The following is a 19,498-nucleotide window of genomic DNA, read 5'->3' as shown; positions in this document are numbered from 1 at the left end:
AGATGGCACTTGCACCACAAAGGTTATCAAGCATGAGGGAGACAAGGGGCTTGCAAGGTGACACAAATGGCGTTATTTCTAGGGACTTTTCAGCTGACTGCGCATTCGTAAGTGCAGTCAGCTGTGGTCACAGAGTAGACACCGTGGTTGCGGTGAAGTTGTGGGGTGTTCTTGTTTTCGATAAAGCAGCTTTTCGTGTCTCCACATGCCATTGCTGGGTTTTTGTTCTGTGTGCATGCTTCGCACAGAACACATTCTTTTGTTCAATTCAGTTTACAAAACCGGGATGTCGTCAAAGAAAGTGATATGGAAAGACAGCACCTGTTTTATACCTCAAACGAGTGGGTCCAATTACAGTCGACTCTCGTTAATTCAAACTCGAGGGCACCTCTGAATTTTGTTTGAATTATCAAGAAGTTTGAATTATCAGAAGTTCTCAGATATATGAGTCTGGGCTAAGTGACACCACACATAATATCAAGGTATCGAATTGTCACATTTAAAAATTGTTCAAGTGTTTTTAAACCTTAACTGCACCCAATGAGCAAAAAGCGGAGATGTAGGTTCCACAAATCTAATGGCCATTTACGGCTGATCAGACCTTTTGAAGAAATCATGAATTGCCAACTTCTTCTTTGCTATATGTGCCTTGAGCACAGATCTCTCCATACCAGTTGAGAAGTATCACGGTTTATCGTGTGTGGGCTTCATTTAAAACAATTGTTTCCTAGCAAAGCCTTTTCCCTCCAAGGCTAGGGCACTTATGTGTCATTTCTAGACTGTTAGGATTATATAAGCATGCAAATTTTTAATTAGTAGTGGGAAAGCAGTAGATATTTTCCAGTATGGAGCCGCAAAAGATATGAATTAACCAAATGATGAGTATGAATTAAGAGGCTTCCAAATACATTGAAAGTATAAAGGGCCAACCAGAACACTGAATTTCGTTTGCATTGACCAAAAGTATGAATTATCATAGTTTGAATTATTGTGAATCTACGGTATTCAGCACGTTTGTGGGTGCAAAACGTTTAGCCAAGGAAGGAGAAGAACTTAAAGAGGGCAAATAAAATACTAAGTTTTGTGTCTATAGTTCGTGGGAAACACTTGAATAATTTATACACTGAGCATATTTAGGTGATTAAGCGGGCGCGCACTCTACGAGCGCAGCGCGTGATTGGAGTCGTCCTTAGGCCAAACTCTGCTAATGGCGATACTGCTGGCAAGAACGGCGCGCTAGCGCACTCGTGGCGACGTGCTTCTTCGTGAGCAACAAAGCTGTAAGTGGATTCACGATCAGATTACTATTAGCGGGTGCGCGACCTACGAGCGTGGCGCGTCATCGTAATCGTCAAGAGGCTTAAGTCCGCTGACAGCGAGATCGCGAGAAAGAGTGACGACGTGTTTCTTCACAAGCAACGAAGCGCATCACTCGCTAGCTCTTCAGAACCACGGATGGGCATTTTACGCATTGGCAGCGGACCCCACTGTCAAGCTCGTCAACCTGTCCCCTTTACTGCCAAGGATTGTTTGCAACAGCGGCTAGAGATTTCCCACGCCGTCACTCGAAAATGCGATACCAAGTGCCGGGCGCGCCGATTTTTGTCATCGTAGCTACACATTTCGCGCATTGTCACTGAACGCTGCCGTCAAGTGCATCACGCGCCAGCTGCACTGTCCACGCGGCCGCGCACTCAACAGTCATATTTAGTGCTGTCAATAAGCTTTTGTGATGCGTTTTAAACGTGCTTGGAGCTATGCTTGATATCACCACGAGGGTCTATGAATGTTCTGAAACAATGAAAGCCTTCTAGATTGGCGTTTCCACGACCAGCCGTATGATGATGCGTTTTACGGCTAGAGTGGCAAAGAAGCATGTATAAAGCAGTGGCACGAATTTTTATATGCCCGTCTCGTGTCATTAAATAAACTGCTAAAAAATTTCTGTGCCACCAGTCTCCTGCCCATAACTTTTTATTTGGAAAGAAGGCATAGGCTGTCATGGTGTGAGCCATTTTTTTTTATGCAATAAACCTCTCTATATAAAAAGTGTTCAGTGATTATTTGTAATCAAGCACTTAATTACGCTAATGACAGCTTGAACACAAGAAATATGTATAATAACTTCAGTATATAGTCTTATTCAATTACAATATTTTTTGTCATCCTTGTCACACCACTCCTTCATACAAAGAGCTTGGTTTGAAATCCGTACTTGTTCTTTGTAAACAAGAAAAGGAGGTTGTGAAAAAAAGGGGGGGGGGGGCAACAAAGGCACTCTGGTCAGAGACCACACGCCGAAGAAATCGGGTATCGCAAGGCAAACCTTAGATCATAATTTTTGGGTGTTTTAGAGACATAAAGAGAAGTTGAAACTTTAAACGCAGTCTTCTCAATACTGTTTTTTTGGCATTATGCTCAGCCCCTATAGGAGGTTCAATGAAGAAAAAATAATTTTTCTCTCATTAAGTATTTTTGGTATCGCCCCAAAATTTTTATGGAAGCACTGTGAGGCCATTTCTAGTGTCTGTGCCAATTTTAATCAATATCCAACAAGAAACATCGAAAAAAGCCCGTCGAAAACGTTGACAGGCTTTTTTCCACACGTGTGTTTTGGACTGTGTGCATTGCTGATGAAAAATGTAGCACAGGAATGACTAAACTGATTTTGATGCAGTTTTTTTTTCCTGAAACCCAAAACATTTCTTTAGCGTCTGACAATCTTTTAATTCTTGTTTATGGCCCAGTTCTTTTTGTTTCTAGAAGATGACTTGTACATGACACTGTTTCTGACTATTTGTGTTGGGAGCCATGATTATCTCTATAAAAAAAAAAGAGAGAAGTGATAAAAAATTCTGAGATTGTCATGTCCAATAGTCTTCTTTTTTTGATTAAAGATCAACACCATTTGCAGCTTCTTGGCATGTTCTTTTACAGTGCTAGGCTTTCCACCAGCAGATTATATAAGTCGAACTATGTAGCATGATGTAACTTGAGAACTACTCAAGGTATCATGATGAAACTTCATATTTCCCTATTCAAGACACGTATGAGTATGCATGGCAAATTTCATTGTTATAGGTCAACAAAAAAAAATATTTAATGCCACCTTCCCCCTTAATGCTGAAAGGTGGTCGAAGAGTTCGAGTCGTCGGATTAGATTCGGTAGAATCGGTGAGGGCGAAAGCGTTGATGGCATCCAGTATTTCTTCCTTGTAGGCAACCGTAGTGCCTTTGCTGACGTGCTTGTACTCATTGCTAAAATTCGTGAGCATCAATGTTGCTTTTGCTCTACGCAGTGCCGAACTGAGTTTCCACCGTCAATCAACTGACAAGTAGCCAAGCGTGGGGGCATTTATACATGTGTCGTTGAATGTTTCAGCCTTATCACTGGTCTTCGTGCAAGCTCTGAAATAATCTCGAGTGTTCACGTCTGGCAGGCAATCTTAACAGAACGATCTACAATGATTGCAGACCTTCCCGAACAAACATGCACAGTTTGTGCTGAGCATTCCTGACCCAGGCTTCGTGGGCGAAAACTGAATCAAACAAAAAATAAAAATTAAACACATGTGTTATTATGGATGATATAACAGTTTGTATCCTGAACAAATGTCTGACCTGGTGCGCACTTCTTGTTTGCAGAGTCTGATGGGAAGGTTGTGCAATGTTTATGCTGGTTATGAGCAGCAAGATGCCCACGAGTTTCTCCTCAACTTCATTGACAAGCTCCATGAAGACCTCAACAGGGTAAGTTGCTATCATTTTCGCCTGCATCCAAGGACATTTTCTGATTGTGCTGAGGATTGGTCACTAAAGATAGAGTTGCATTTGGAGCTGCAAGCACGAATTTTTTTACCTTGGGTTTCTGGGATTTACTGGCTGTGATAATTCTTTCACTGAAGTATCCCGCTGAACAAAATGTCGCAGTTTTAATTCTGAGCTGCAGTGGCTACATTCAGCATAACTAAATACATCAAACTCATGTGCTGCTATTAGGTAAGTGCTCATGAGAGATCATCAGGTCATCTAAATCAATCTAGGTTTCTTCGCAGTGTAACTTGACTTGTATTGTGCCAATGATTAAAGGCTACCTGTAATAGCACTATAGGCCAAGTAAAATGCCTACATCCTAATCAATTTATTGATGGGATTACCTTGGTGTAAAATCTTGCTCTCTAAAAATGAATGACTTGCAAAAGAGCGTACTTGGGCATGTTCAATGCGATAGACCAAACAACTTGGTCAAGTTCAGGACTGTGTGTTTGCTTCCTGTGTCACCGTCGTTAATTGTACTGTATTATTCAAAATACTTTCAAAAGTAACCATTTGCGACCTCAGAACTAAAAAAAATTATGCCATCTCCCACTAAAAGGAACCACGTCTAGATGTGAAGCAGCGGGTGCTAACTCTCACACTGGCGGCGACGTTGACACTGGCACTTATTTGGGGTGTTGCACATGAGAGAAACCTGGGGAGGTGCAAGGCACGCAGAGATGTATCAGTGTTTCCTACTGGAACATACCAATTGCTGCCAATGGGCAGTGAGAGACAGATTACACCATTGGACACAGAGACCCATAGTCCACTTTTAGTTAACACACACGCACAAATTTTGATTGTTCAACAATGCACAGGAAAAATCTGCGCTACTTAGGAGGTCAAGATCCAGTGCCTATATATACGGCGTGGCCTCCGAATGGTTGTGCAGCGCGAGTAGTCAAAGAACTCACTAGCAGACGCTGTCAGCGTTGCTAGGTAGGAGAGGGCGAGTGAAGAGAGGGAGGGGACGTGAATGCGCAATGGTGGTGTAAATGCCGCAGCAAGGAATGCCTAGATAAGAGGAGGGAGCAAGCATAGATTAGCAGACACTCCCTTCGTCGGCATTGCAAAGCGAGAGGGGGGATCATAGAGAAGCGGAGAAAGTAACGCGTAGCTGTTGGAGAGAGGGAAAGAGTAGATTTGTGCATGTGTAGCGTGAGTGTGGACATCGTCGCCGCGGAATATAGACCCAAGCAAGAGATTCTTTGCATCTAACAAGAAAAGGTGTTATTGCTAGTTAGTAGTGATGCATGCATGACATGTAGCTTTCCAGTATAAGTGCTAAAATTGGCAACTGACTGTGACTGTTCATGTGAGTTGCAACTGTGATACCTCAAAAGTGATGTGCTTGGATTTACATCATATTCAGTTATCATGTGCATGCATGGCTTGTTTATTATGGCAGAAGTCTTATGTGCCTCATTGAACTGAATGATCGATTGTTGGCATCAACAACACGAATAGTATCAACAATTGAATGACGTCAAACATTATTCTGAGATGGATCATATGAGTTGTAAAGATGCGGCATCATGATGAAATATGACTATGTCAGGTAACGACACCATCACTTGGTTAAAGGTGGGTGTGCGGCCAAGTGATGGCTAAAAGGGGCTAAAAACGAGGGCCAATGCTGCTGTTCTCTAACACGACGAACCAAATCGCGATTCGATCCCGGGGATCGCGTACTACATCACCATACGTCACCTGTTTATGCGCTCCTTTTTCAGTCTGCTGGGAGCGATTCGTGAAACGACGGAGACCCAAATCACAGTAGGGATCACTTGGGATTTTTGGCGAACGAAACAAAACTCCCGGCGGCGAAACTCTTTGAGCTGGCAACCACCGTTCTTTCCAATCCAATCCAAGTCGCTTTGCTGCGAAGAGCACACAATACGAAAGCGACGCTACTATAATCTGAACTGTGCGCGCAGTATGCGACTATCGCTTAAAATGAATTAACTTATGGAGAAAATCGCAGGGCCAGTGCTGTAAGACTCCAGGCTCAATGATGAGGTGCGTCTGCGAAAGCAACAGACATCGTGGCAAGGCGGCGTTTGTGCACGACGTCCATTTTGAAAACCTTGACAGCAGAGCTGCCACGGCCGTCTGCGCCGTCGCCTACGCTCCTGGGAGCGAGAGTAGGGCCAATCTCCTTTCGCCATCTCCGCTCTCATGTGAATGCGAGCTGCAGAGAAACCACGAACATGTCGCATGTCACGTCACTGATCTGTCCACGATCACGTCCGTCTTGTGAATCCAGCATTTTGATTGATTTAATATTGTCACGGGGTCGTGACATGGACGAAATGAGCAGACTGCAGGTCGAAGATGAAACTGTTTATTTGGGCTGAACTTGTGGCCACGTAAAAGGAAAGTCGTATTACAGCAAGAAACCAGCACTGATAGCAGTGAACAGAGTGTCAGCCGTCGATCAACTGGCTAATGCGGATTCGCGTCGGCATTTATACATGTGCCGCCGAATGTTCCAGCATTATTCCTATCGTACACATGTGTTCCAGAACAATCTAATGTTCGTGTTGTGTGCGTAATTGCTTCAGAACATTCCATGATTATCTCGACGATTTTTTAGTCACAGGCGCAGTTGCTCAAGGCAGCGCTTACACATGTAGTGGGTGCGATAACAGCACTTGAGAAAGAAGTGTAGTGACATCTATGGTTGAAAAGCATCATTCATATAAGTTTAGTGCAGTGAAATGAAGCACTGACATGTAGCTCATAAGTACTAGACTATGTTTCAGACGCGGGTGAACGGCGCTGGTTGGGACACACTTTTCCGTGCCGCATTGTCAGCGCTGACATCGGTTTTCGGTCGTCGCTCTTTATTGGCGACTGGCTCGAACATGTACAGATGTACAGTGAACTCGTTGCGACTACCACAGTTCACCATACTAACAGCAACTTCCGAATTTCGATAGATAAACCTTGCATTGCCTGCCGGCGAGTGCAATCAGCTGTCGCCACCATCCTGGCAATGATGTCATGAAGCTTTGACCAATCACAGTGGCGGCGAAACTTGTGATGGGGGCCGTGGCACCTGTTGCTTGTGTTTGGCAAATGAAAGTTATTTGCATTGGTTGATGCAAATTTCCAACTTTATTTTTGAGTTTGCCACACGAAATTACGTATTATGACACCATAACCTCGTTTTATTTTTGAATCACACCAAATCCACGGAGTGAATGATTATGAATGGGCCGAAGCTTCGGAGGGTTTTATCTGTAAACCGTTAATTGTCTGCCTGTCCATCTGTTTGTCCATTCGTCCGTCCATCTGTCTGTCTGTTCGTCCATTTATTCATTTGTCTGTCTGTCTGTCTGTCTGTCTGTCTGTTCGTATTCTGTCTGTCCATCTATCCGTTCGTTTGTCTGTCCAGACCTGCTGAGTGAGTCATCGAACTAGGCGGTCACGTACGAGCTAGGAGGGACAAACCCATGGCTTTAGGAGCTTTGCCTCCTAAAAGTGTTTGTATCCCTTTAACAAGCGAAGTTTCTTCCACAGCAGCTGCCACGCTCAGTATTTTTGCTCTGACGCATGTGGAGGCAACGCACATGCCCTTAGAACTGCGTGGACGCTGCCCTTGATTGCAATGTTTGTGACCCCAGTTTCATTCACAGCAAATGCAGCGTTAGCTTCATTTTTACTTGCTGTAATGGGCATGCAGTGTCGCAAAACTCAACTTGGTGCTAGCTGTTGAAGGTGAAGAGCTTTCACTCGCAGTCTGCATTCTGGCATGAAACTATCTGCTACATTGTGATAAATAAGTCATCAGTTGCCTGCTGGAAAAATTATCGTCATGCATGCATGATGAAGTTCGTCGTGGAAGTATATAAAAGAGGGGGGGGGGGGGGTGCAGCGAACATTTTGTGCAGAATAAAGCATGGCACTCTTGTGAAGCAGTCGCTTCGAGAAAGAAGTCACGGAAGGATGTAATTGCTGTTTTTAAACTGTTCTTACAAAAAATAAACACAGGATTATTGCGAAGGAAAAACAGCGCTCAAAACGAACCAAGCATTGAGAAAGACATGACACTGGCCTTCTTTGTTTTTAGCATTGTTTTTTTTTTTACAATGATAAACCACCAACTGATGAATCAGTTGCTGGTTGCACTTGCTTTCTCTTCATGGATACAAACCAACTAGCCCACCAACATGTTTTGGCCATGAATTTCAATCATCACTATAGAACATACGCATAATTTTAGTGTGGATACCAAAGTGCTTAACTGCAAACAGCTCCATTATATTAGTCAGCTGCCTAATGTGTCTATGGGTCTGGCTGCCCAAGCTTAGTGGTTACCTAAATGTTTCTTTAACAAAAAAAAGGGGGGGGGGGGAGGAGAAGGTGGGCGTGTAGCGGTTCGACAATTTCTTGGTCTTGTTTTAAGCCGTGCAGAACGCTGCTTAATCCATCTTTGGCGCAGTCCACCGGTGCCTTGCGGCAAAGCGTAGTCATATTTGAAAGGGGATGTTAGCATTAGTGACTCATGAGATACAGAAAATTTTTTTTCGATTACTCATGCTTTTGTATGCTACGTAATTGCAAGCGCTAGTATGATTGCTGGCATCTAAAAAGATTACTGGCTTACTGACAATCATTTGGAGCAGTGTGACATTTCTGCAACCCTAAGAAAACTGTCAGTTTTTTTTTTTTTTTTTTTTTTTTTGTCACTCCTACTTCTCAGTTGTAAGAATCTCCTGAATTTCAGTGTCCTTAGCTTGGCACAACCACATTTGAATTTGAAGAGTCTGTCTAAAGATTTGACAGTTGTGGGAAATGCTAATGTGGACTTTATTATAGCCTACACGGTGGGGTGCTTCAAATACCACTTTTATGGAAATAGCAGCGCTCATGTTCACTCTAACCAACTTAGGTAATGCTGAGAGATTTGTACATATTTTGTTCTTTTTATAAATGTAAGCATTTTTAATACTGCTCTAAATTCGATCCTTTTCTAAATGTAAGCCTTCTTAATACTGTTCCAAATTTGATCTTTTGGGACAAGAAATGGATGCTTTCTTGCCGTAACCTGCTCCAAATTTGTATTTTAGTGCTCCAAAAGTAACATTTTTCAGCTTCGATAATTGCTCCAAATTATATTTCGGCTGTTGCATCCCTGGTCTCGTTCAACTCTGAAGCCATCATTGGTCCTGCTGAAGACGGCTCCTTTGAGGCTTTGCGGGGAAAATTCATGATCTAAGCAGTAACTCAGAGTCATCAGGAAAAACTTTCATAGTTTGAAACTTCAAGAAGAGGCTCACAGGGGAGCGTCGAGGTCATCACCACAGTGGTGGAGCATGATGATGTCACTGCACTGGTCTCTCTATGAATAGCATCTGTTGAGGGAGTGTACAAAATTTTTGAAGGCTGCAACAATCACGATGTGATGCTGCAACAATCACGAATTACCAATCCACCACAGCGGCTTGCACGTCAATGCGTCAGCTGCGACTCCACACATGAGCAAATCCACTAGATTGTCGTTGTTGCCACAGTGCCTCTAAAAATACCCCGAATTGAGTCGGATCATTTGGCATCAATGGCAGTTTACTGTATAGCTTGTAGGGGGTCCTTCTTATGTACGACTGTGCACGCAGAAGCTTTGCTAATGTCTTGGCCGCACACAGTCGCACAGTGCACGATAAACGTCCGCTTCCCGTAGCACAAGTCATCGCAGCTACACGGGTTCGGGTGAATAAGGCAACAGGCTAAGTCAACAAAACAACATTTTATTGCTACGTTAGCAATAATGTGTGAATGTCGCATAGAGAGACTTCCGTTCTAGGCAGATAACAAAAGAGTAGACGCTTAGGCCTCGGTTGTTGTCGTCTTTGGCTCGCAGGGAGACCCGGGGATTGTTCTTCCTGCTTTGTCGCTGGTGCCAGAGAGAGCATCCAACCGTCGGCACACTGGTTTTCTCCACCGTCCCGGTTTCTCTCTCCTTGACGAGGGTTCGTTCTTTCGCTAAGGGAGGTGAAACTCGTTTTTTGAGGCAAGAAAGGAGAAAAGCGTGCGTCGGCCTTGGGGTGTCCCATCCCTTCGCAAGAGGCTTCATTGACTCGTTTCTTGAAGAGACAGGCATGTCTTCGCAACTAGGCTGCCGCTGCCGTAAAAGGGAAAGGCTGACTCGGCGCACATGCTCCCCCACAGGCTATCGACAAGTCGCTCCAGAAAAAACTCTGCCACTTGTCTGTTTTCGCAATTCTTTTTGAGTAGTTCCACAGCTTGGCAGCCAACAAGCAAGCAAACCTTGAGCAGTGCGACCCTGCTCTTGCTCATGAGCAGCTGAACGTTAAACATTTCCCCTTTGGTCTTGCAACACATGTCTATAGCTACGCTGTATGCAGTAGCAGATCCAGAGGGAGGCAGTAAAGGTGATTGCATGCCATTGCATGCCTAGATTTTCAGACATGGGAGACTGCACGCTCAACACATTTTGCGCTAGTTTTGCAACCCATGAAAAAGGTTTTTTTCAACTGTAGTGCGGATATCGGTGACGTATGTGCTACCAGTGGTCTATGCTATAGTTGAAAATAAAATTCTCGGAAATATTGCTCCGCGTAATAGGCACACCACAAACTTGGAGCCGAACTTTCTGGAAATAAAGCGTGCCTATTATGCGAGTAAATACGGTATTACTAAGTTAGGAGTGAAAAAAGCAAGATATATTTCTTGAGGGACTCTGAGCCAGCTTCACCTTGTTTGCCGACTTATGGTCCTATGTACTCATCTTCAGCATTACTATCGTCTTACCTGGATTCACGATTATACTCACGTTTTCTCAAACTTCTTCCTAAAAGCTATCCTTCATACACAATTTTAGTATTTATTGATCAGAAGCATAAATCGCATAAGGGGGTGCCTTGACCCCACCCCTTCCCCTCAACCAACTCTTTGACCAAAGTTCTTGATAAATATGGCCTACATTGTCAGAATGGCAATGTCTCCAGGGAGTGATTGCATCAGCACACGCTGAAGTATAAACAGGTACTCCGATGCTTGAACTCCGAGACTATCCACGCAGCTGGTGCAAGAAGGTACTTCGTGTAGTCCCTGCATCTGTGATGGGTTGGAGGAACGGTCCACAGTAGTGATGGCAAGCAAGCTGTCGATGTGTTCTTTTATGAGGGCTGTATGATGGCTGAACCTCTCTTGGAGCACTTTGGCCGCTAATGCGTGGTTTGCTTGCTTCAGTTGAACACCCTTGCTTGCATGTTTCGCTGATCTGGTTATGTACGATCTCAAATAGCTGAACTTCCGAATGTTTGAAAGCTCGCGATTGTTGTGGATTGTGGCCTGAAAATGTTCTGAGAAGCACTGCCACTCGCGAAGTTCCCCAGAGAAAACAAGTACCTGTAACCTAAGAAGAGCAGCACTTAGCCGCAATCGAGAATTTTTTTTAGTGGAGACTTCTTGGGCTCTGGTTTTGGTAACGACAACAGGTTCAGTGCTGTTTGTGGGCCTTGCAGCTGAGTTGAGAAGGTAGTAGACATGTCTTATAGTGTTGCGGATCTTGTCATGGTATTAAAAAGCCACCATCAATTCTTATTTGTACTTGGTGTAATCGGCCATGGGGTCAGCAGTCTCTTGAATGAGATCAGCAAGTATTGTGTCTTTGTCTTGGAGGTCTTCTAAAACGGCTTGCAGATTGGCCAAAGAAGGATATTCTGATTGCAGAGCTTCGGAAGTAGACATGGTGAGCCTTATAGCAGCGGCTCGAATTACTTCTCTAATGGGTCAAAGGCTTCAGCGCAGGGCATCAGTCTTCTCCTAAATTTCGGCACGAAAGTACGATAACCATTTATTAATCGAACTCAACTTCTTCTCTCTAGCGGCGCTGTCCAATGCCTGCGCCACACACGCTCTGCACTGCATTGTCCTTTTCAGTTTTCATCGCCCTTGTTCCAATTTGAAATCACCGAAAGTGAGTAGTGTGGTACCTTAAAATACACTGTGACTCTCCTTTTTTTTCACCGGTCAATAATGCCTAAAAGATAGCATTGTCACGACATCTATTTCCTGAACAATGGAGATCACTTAAAGGGAATAAATGCTCATTGCATTTAGTAGGACTGCCTATATGACTGCTCATACTTGCCACTTTACACATGGCATAAACAAAAGCAGCAGAACATGCATAGTTCACATGGCCTGAAATCGAAACTGTTCAATGGTTGCAGTGTGCACAATGTCATGCATAGTGGTGCTTGCATGCAAGCTTTTTGCCTTCCCCCACTCAAGAGGCTTGAAATAGAGCACTCAAATTCATGTTTGGTACACATACACTCTCAGGAAAAACGCTGCCTCACCGTCCACTCCTTGTCACGGGATTTAAAAAGTGCATTCACAAAAACCACAAGCTCTGAGTGCTGACTACAAGAGGGAGCGTCAATTTATAATTTTTTCTTTTATAGTAAGACTACATTATATTGTCACAACAGTGGCTTTTTTCATCTTGATGGAATTACCCAGCATCTCCATCACAGTACAGTTATCATTGAGGTTGAACTATATAGTAAAACCCCCTTAATTGTAAGTCACTGGGACCATGAGAAATCTTCGAATCAAGCGGTTTTTCGAATTTACAACATATAAAAAGTGGAATGCAAGGAACTTGAAATCATTCAAATTATTAAGGGCTGGTCGTTTGCTGTGCCGGCTAGTTTGTGGCTCCAAGGGTTACGTTTTCCAGCAGTACCTGGTCGCAATTTTGCCACTAGCAAAAGGGAATTCTGGGCCTAACTGCTGTCACTGAGAAAAAAAAAAACTTGATCAACTAAAATGCGCACTTACAAAAACAAGACATTTTCACTGCAACACTGTAGTGACAAGTGGGAAGCATGCCGCCGGCTCCTCGCTGCGTCAGCACATCATGATGCGATCATTCGCCATTATTTTTGGTAAAATAAAGAATTTGTTAATGGACAGTGTGGTGAAATTCGCGTTGTTTTTTCGCTGGAAAAGATCATTGAAGCTTACGGCCCGAGTTTTCGAAGTAGGCGTTGCAGGCAAGAACTCCACGAGCAGTGTAGGTGTGAAAATTGTTGGAGCAACCGGCACTCGGAGGCTCACATACATCACGGATTTCTCCAGACTGTCCTTCATTAATTTCTTTAAATTCCCGAAAAGAATGAATAAATCGTGATGCACTGACATTGCGAGAAGCATGCGACATGCTGCCCACACGTCTTTAGTGTACTGTAGTAAAGCACATCTTGTTTTCCACAGGCGCCTATTTTAGTTGTTCACGAGAGCTTTTTTTTCAGAATTATATCCCTCGTGCTGGAAGCAGTGAGGCGTGGGCACTTTAGCTACCACACCACTCATTAGTATTGCTAAAGTACATTTGCTGTACAAAATAGTGTTGCTCTTAAGGGCCATCGTTTCCGCAGATCTGCAGCGAAATCGGAATCAAGAATTGACACATTGCACCCAAAATTTTCGAATTAACCGCATTTGTGCTGACCACCGCTTCAAATTATCCGTTCAAACTTACATTGCAAAAATACAGGACCGGAGAAACACTTCGAATTAAGTGGTATTTTAAAAAAGCAAGTTTGAAATAACGAAGTTTTACGTAAGCTAATTTACAAGGCTAGGTTGACAGTCAGGCAGTGATGGCATCAGTATGCTGCACTATCTCATGTCTCTTCCCATTTCCTTGCTCAGCTAATACACACTGGGTCAAATATCACTGTTGAGACCATGGATGATTGGGACGCTGTGAATGCCCAATTTTTCGGACTTCCTAGGGACGGCAAAATTGTCTGCAAAAATATTCATACCTTTTTATTTCGCTCAAGTAATAAAATCGCAAACAGCCCTGTCTGAAGTAGCTTCAATGCCTCCTAGTGTAGACTTAACAGGCATTTCAGTACACTCTCAAGCTGTCGTAAATACATTCAGGGCCTGCCGATGTTCATTTGCAAATATGTGTCGCGTGATGAGTGCCGCCGATACCAGCAAAGCGCTGAGTAAGTTGCGGATTTATCGCAGAGAGTGAGTGGAAACGATGACGCAGAACATAAAATATGTGGCAGAATATAGGAATACTTGTCCGGACCTCCACGATGCATGTGTGCATTTAGTAGAAGCCCCACTGTACGAAAATCTCCAGCGACACGTAGCACTTGCCGCCATACGAGACCAATCATTCCTAGTTTTGTGCAGCACGTCGCCTACACAGCGACGTGCTCTTGATGCCCACTCTGTTTCTGATTGCACACAAGTGTGGCGATAGCGAGCTGCTTTTATTTGTGAAGGCATCATTTCTGTGCTGCGCACGTAGCCAATTCACACAGAAAAGTAGCGTGGACGGCAGCGTGCGTGAGTGATTAAAAGCGTCCAATACGCCGACAACTGTGCCACATGCAGTAACAAGCAGTTAGCTGAAAGCGACTGCTTTCAGCTAACTGCTTGTTACTGGCATTTTTGCCGCATTGCCGCCATCATGCCTCTGAGCACTTCCGGTGGTTATCTGTTAGACATCACCTCACTCCGCAATAGTACCAGCCCCTTCGAATTTTTTTTTATCTGCTTCACTTCATTGCATTTATGCATTGCGGCAAAGCCGACATTTAGACATTACTGTCTCATCGAATGATTCTTGAACATTGCAAAAGTAGGGACTTTAAGTAATGCTGTATCATACCTGAAATGTTGTCTGAAATCCCAAAAAATCAGATGCGGAGGAGTTTCAGCATAGAAAATTTCAGATGTTCTTATTCACAGACGTCGATAAGGCTTGTCGTGCTGTTGTGAAATCATCTGAATTTGCAAGCATGTCTGGAAAATCGGCAGTCAACTGATCTTCAGTGTCATTATAATGAAGTGCTATGTTTTTAAATCTTATCATTGGCTTTGTCTATTAAACATAGTCAGGTTATCTGTGGGTAATATAATGCTCTTTTTTATACTCTTCTATTATGCATGAATACCATGCAGCACATTGTAATTTTATCATGTGTGTGCCATAAACACAGGATTAAAAAAATGGCAAGAAAGGCTGGATGGAAGCTTGTGATGAAAAATCTGTAAACAGAGGTTGTGTCAAGCCGACCTTTCGACTTGTCTTCCCCAAGGCTAGAACAGAACTGTTCTGCTCTAGCCTTGAGAAAGACAAGTTCACTTGTCGAAACGTCGACTTGACACAATACAACCCTTGTTTACGAATTTCTTCGTGAACACAATAGGTGTCTTAAAGTTGAGTCTGCCCCGCCGCGGTGGTCTAGTGGCTAAGGTACTCGTCTGCTGACCCGCAGTTCACGGGATCGAATCCTGGCTGTGGCGGCTGCATTTCCTATGGAGGCGGGAATGTTGTAAGCCCGTGTGCTCAGATTCGGGTGCACGTTAAAGAACCCGGTGTGGTCGAAATTTCCGGAGCCCCCTACTACGGCGTCTCTCATAATCATATGGTGGTTTTGGGATGTTAAACACTACAAATCAATCAATCAATTAAAGTTCAGTCTAGTAATATTTGCTCTGAAAGCCTGTTTTGCTGCTCCAAAGCAGCCTAAGCCCGTAACATCACTGTGCTGATTGCCTCATTTTGTTTCCTGTTCTTAATCACTGCATGAAAACTGTGAGCTTGCACATTGAGCAATATTAGCAATAAAGAGTTGACATCGATCTAAGTGTTCTGCATGTAGCAAAACTATTGGAAAAGCCCCCTTGTCATTTTGCATTGGTGTCTAATATGTTTCACTAGTCACGTCAGTCAAGACCTGAAAAAAATACAAAAAAAAATCGCAGCTTTGCCACAAAGCGAAGCAATGAACCTGATAGCAACACAATAGGTGACAAAAGTCCAAGCTACGCGGTACAAACATTTCAGTTGCTCAGGACTTTTGTAAGGCAACGCGCACCGTACGTAAAAAGTTGCTGGATTTCGCGAAGGCCACCAGTCAGCCATTTTCTCTGAAGTACAACAAAGTTGTAATCGACAAAAAGAGCTATGTGTATTGCAGCATTACCGATCGTGTTGTTGAAATTGGACTAAAGGATGGGCGCTTTCAAAACTGCTGAAGTAATCATAATAGTCTGGGCCAAGCCGGATCGTGTTCCCCAAACAAAAGTGAAGGTCAGTCTTCAACGTAGCTAGATGTGCGCACACAAGCTGATGCTATTGAGCGGGAAATTTCCTTTCTCCTTTGTAAGGTAAAGAGCGTAATGAACAAGCGTGACGAATTATTATCCCTTGTTCATGCGTGCCTGGCAGATGTAATCATACTGACGGAAACTTGGTTGTCAACACTGTCGAAATTTGGGCTTGTTGGTGCATTGTGACGACTGAAAATAGCGCTAAAAAAAACGAGGACACAAGAAGAGGACACACAGCACAGGCGCTAAGCAGAATCGTTCCGCACGCTTCATATTATCAAACTATTTTCGTACGGCTAGCGTCTCGTCCTTGAAATCTTCCCTTAACCTACTTGATCTGTCTGTTCGCAGGAAAATATCACGACTTCGTCTTTTTCATAAAATTTATCACGCCAATTCAACGCTCAAAGATTCGATGCTTTTTCCTCCCACTTATCATTCGACAAGAAACGACCATCAGTTCAAGGTTGGCGTACCCAGCAGCCGGACAAACTATTATTTCAACTCATTTATTCCTAAAACCAGCTCGGACTGGAACCACCTCCCCACCTGCATTGCTTCAATAATTAATCCAGCCGATTTCAAGGTGGCTATTAGTGGCCATATTACCTGATTTTTTTTTTTTCGCGAATTCCGCGGTTTTGTGTAAATCCTGCTCGGTTGTTCCCGTGTACGGCAAATGTTTTTTGCGCCTTTTGATTTTTCCTTTCTGTTATTGTTTGTTTATTTTCCAGTTTATGCGGATATTTCAAATATGTTTCATATGTGTAATCACACTCCTGCTGCATTGTATACCTGTAGAGTGTTTTACCCCCTACTCCTCTCTGTAATGCCCTTGGCCCTGAGAGTAAATAAATAAATAAATAAATAAATAAATAAATAAATAAATAAATAAATAAATAAATTGGAAGGTCACACGAAGAATAGCAAGCTGATCGAAACGTGCATGGCGTTTCTCACGCACAGATGATGCACAAAACGTACTCACAGGTACAGATGAACGCGAGTAAGCATCTTATTGTTACTTCGCTGTGTCTGAAAAGCGTTCCCTTCTAGTAAACGGAGACTGTGAAACGAGTGTAGTGACCTTTGTGCGCCCGGTAACTACAACATAATCGTTCCGGTGAAAGCCCAAGACGTACGATTGTCCCCACCGCGAGATAAGCGCTCCGCAGAGCAAAGTACGCCTGGGAGATGAGAGCGCGTGCTGCCGCATCGTGATTTGGCGACGCGCGCTCATTGCACCATCTCGCGGGTAATGCTGAAAACACAATTCTCCCAAGATACCTATTGTTAGCGGTAAGTGGTAGATGTAAATAGCGTGCCATTTGAACATTGAAGGAGGTGCTCGTTCGTGGCTCAGTGGCTGATGCCTCGCACTCACAATGCAGAGGTCATATGGTCGATTCCGTGCACCAGTCTTTTTTTGGATTGTTACCTTTTCATATATATACAGATATTTACACACATACGGTGAATGACGGCAACATCAAAGCCAACAGCATAATGCTGCCGAGAGTGTCCATATAATTGATATCGCAATAAAATGGTCTGAAAATATTGGGACTAGCTCACATTATGGCAAGTGGTCATTTAGCCTTGTGAATGTTACGTGCAGTGATATAAATGTGACATTTTTACAACTACAGTTGCACCCCTTCATAAAAGGCATGCATTGGGGAGATATCCTTCTTCCTTATCGGAAGTGTCTCTTATAAGCATGGTACGATGTACAGATTTTTTGATTAACCCCTATTTCAGTGTAGGCACATTGGTGTTGCTTATAGCCATTTGTCTACTACATCAGTGTCTTTTATTAAAAGATTCGGCTTTACATGTATAGATATCATTGAAAAGAGAAGTGTCAATATTTATGCGACGTGAAACACAAGCGGGGGGATGCCTCTAAAGGGCTAGTGAAAGATCTGCGGATTTTCACTTCCCATTGGCATCTTACTTTGTTGAGGTGAGGTTCAGGACAAACTATAATGACAGTACTTTTTCAGCTGATAACCTGCTTCCTTATACAGGTACCAAAAGTAACCTGCGCAGGTAGCAATAACCAGAGTATTCAAAGAAGAAAAAAAAACATGAGAAAAAGCCCTCGGCTCAATTTGCTGCTGCATAACTTTTAGGAAGGTCCCCTTCTTGGTGTAGCTCTTTCATTGGGTCAGAAAGGGAAAGAAAGCTACTTGGAGCATACTGTATTTACTCAAATCTAAGCCAACCACCAAAAGTCGAAAGCCCGTAGGAAAAAAAATTACCTCGTTCGTGCCCGAACGAAACAGTGAGGATGGCGTTCAAGAAGATGAAACATTTTTTGAAGATGCAGATGAAACAAAGAAGTTGGTTTATGATGCAAATAACTTGAGAAAAATACTGTCGCTACTACTGTTGTGTGTATTTCTTTGTCATTGTTTTTTACGCACTACTTCTTGATATTTGCATCATAAAAATGCCGCACTCCTTCCGAGTCGTCGGTTGCTGCTTTTCTCGTCACCGTCTTCTTTGTTGCTGTCTTCCAGCAGTGTGCAATCCTCGGTGCCATCAAGCGCATTGGATATGCCGCACTTCTTAAAAGAGCGCACAATCAAAGTTCCCGGGTTGTCGTCCAATGCTGCGGCCCCTCCAGCTAGGCACATTTTTTTCGTCCACTTCAAGGTCCCGCCCCGCTCGAACGTTAAACGATGACTCTGCGGCGACAACAACATTATTTTTATAAGCTGCACTATAATGACGCCGCTTGTTTGATGCCATTGAGCTATGCCACACGCATACCACTCGAAGCGCAAAATGACAAATGGCTCGTATCCACACTTGCAGCAAAAATCAAAATGGCGGCCTCACGTGTGTGCTTAAGCTAGGTGTTGGCTGGGCTAAACGAATATAATACCATCTAGGTGGCTCTAGCTCTGCACTACTTTTCTCCAAAAAAAAAAAATGGCGGGTTTTTCGAGATTCTTGAACCTAAGCCGACTCTGGATTTTGATGCGAAAAAAATTCGAAAAAAACTATCAGCCTTGATTTGAATAAGTACGGTATTAATACCTGCAACTCTGCTTATACTACGTGCATGACTAAAACAATTCTCGCTCCAGTAGACTTGTAAGGCTCTAAAGTCATTCTGTGATTACTTAAAAAAGTGTTATGGTTTCCCTTCAGCCATGAAACTGTTACCATTTTCAGGCTGTTAACCGAAAAGGTGCGCCTGCACCTCTGCCGCCCGCGGACGAAGCTGCCCTGTCCCTGAATGGACGCATCAACCGCTTCTGGTGCCAGCACTTGGACCGGCACCTGTCGGTGGTGTCAGACCTGTTTGAGGGCCTGCTGGTGTCAAACCTGACCTGCCTGGTGTGCCGAAAGTCATCAAGTAGCTTTGAAGTGTTCTCCTGCCTGTCGCTGCCTATCCCAGCCATCAGCGGGTCTGTCTGCTACCTTCAGGTTAGTCCATTGAAAACAAGAAGTATGCTCTGTTGAATTCATCTTGATACTATCGCCTTAGTTCTATGCTATGCTCATTCCATTGTCTATGAATTTTTCAAACTGCAAATACTGT

General features: G+C 43.6%; 1 protein-coding gene across 1 annotated transcript in view; it reads left to right on the top strand.

The window, feature by feature from the left end:
• Positions 1–19,498, top strand: part of LOC119172991 (ubiquitin carboxyl-terminal hydrolase 8) — a 246,966-nt gene that overhangs the window by 190,313 nt on the left and 37,155 nt on the right. The window contains exons 18-19 of the mRNA XM_075893916.1: positions 3,646–3,750; positions 19,129–19,383. Coding sequence (XP_075750031.1) covers positions 3,646–3,750; positions 19,129–19,383 — 360 coding nt within the window. The remainder of the gene's footprint in view (positions 1–3,645; positions 3,751–19,128; positions 19,384–19,498) is intronic.

This window comes from Rhipicephalus microplus, chromosome 4 (genome assembly GCF_043290135.1).
Source record: "Rhipicephalus microplus isolate Deutch F79 chromosome 4, USDA_Rmic, whole genome shotgun sequence".
Lineage (NCBI taxonomy): Eukaryota > Metazoa > Arthropoda > Arachnida > Ixodida > Ixodidae > Rhipicephalus > Rhipicephalus microplus.
This window is presented reverse-complemented; position numbering and strand designations above follow the sequence as displayed.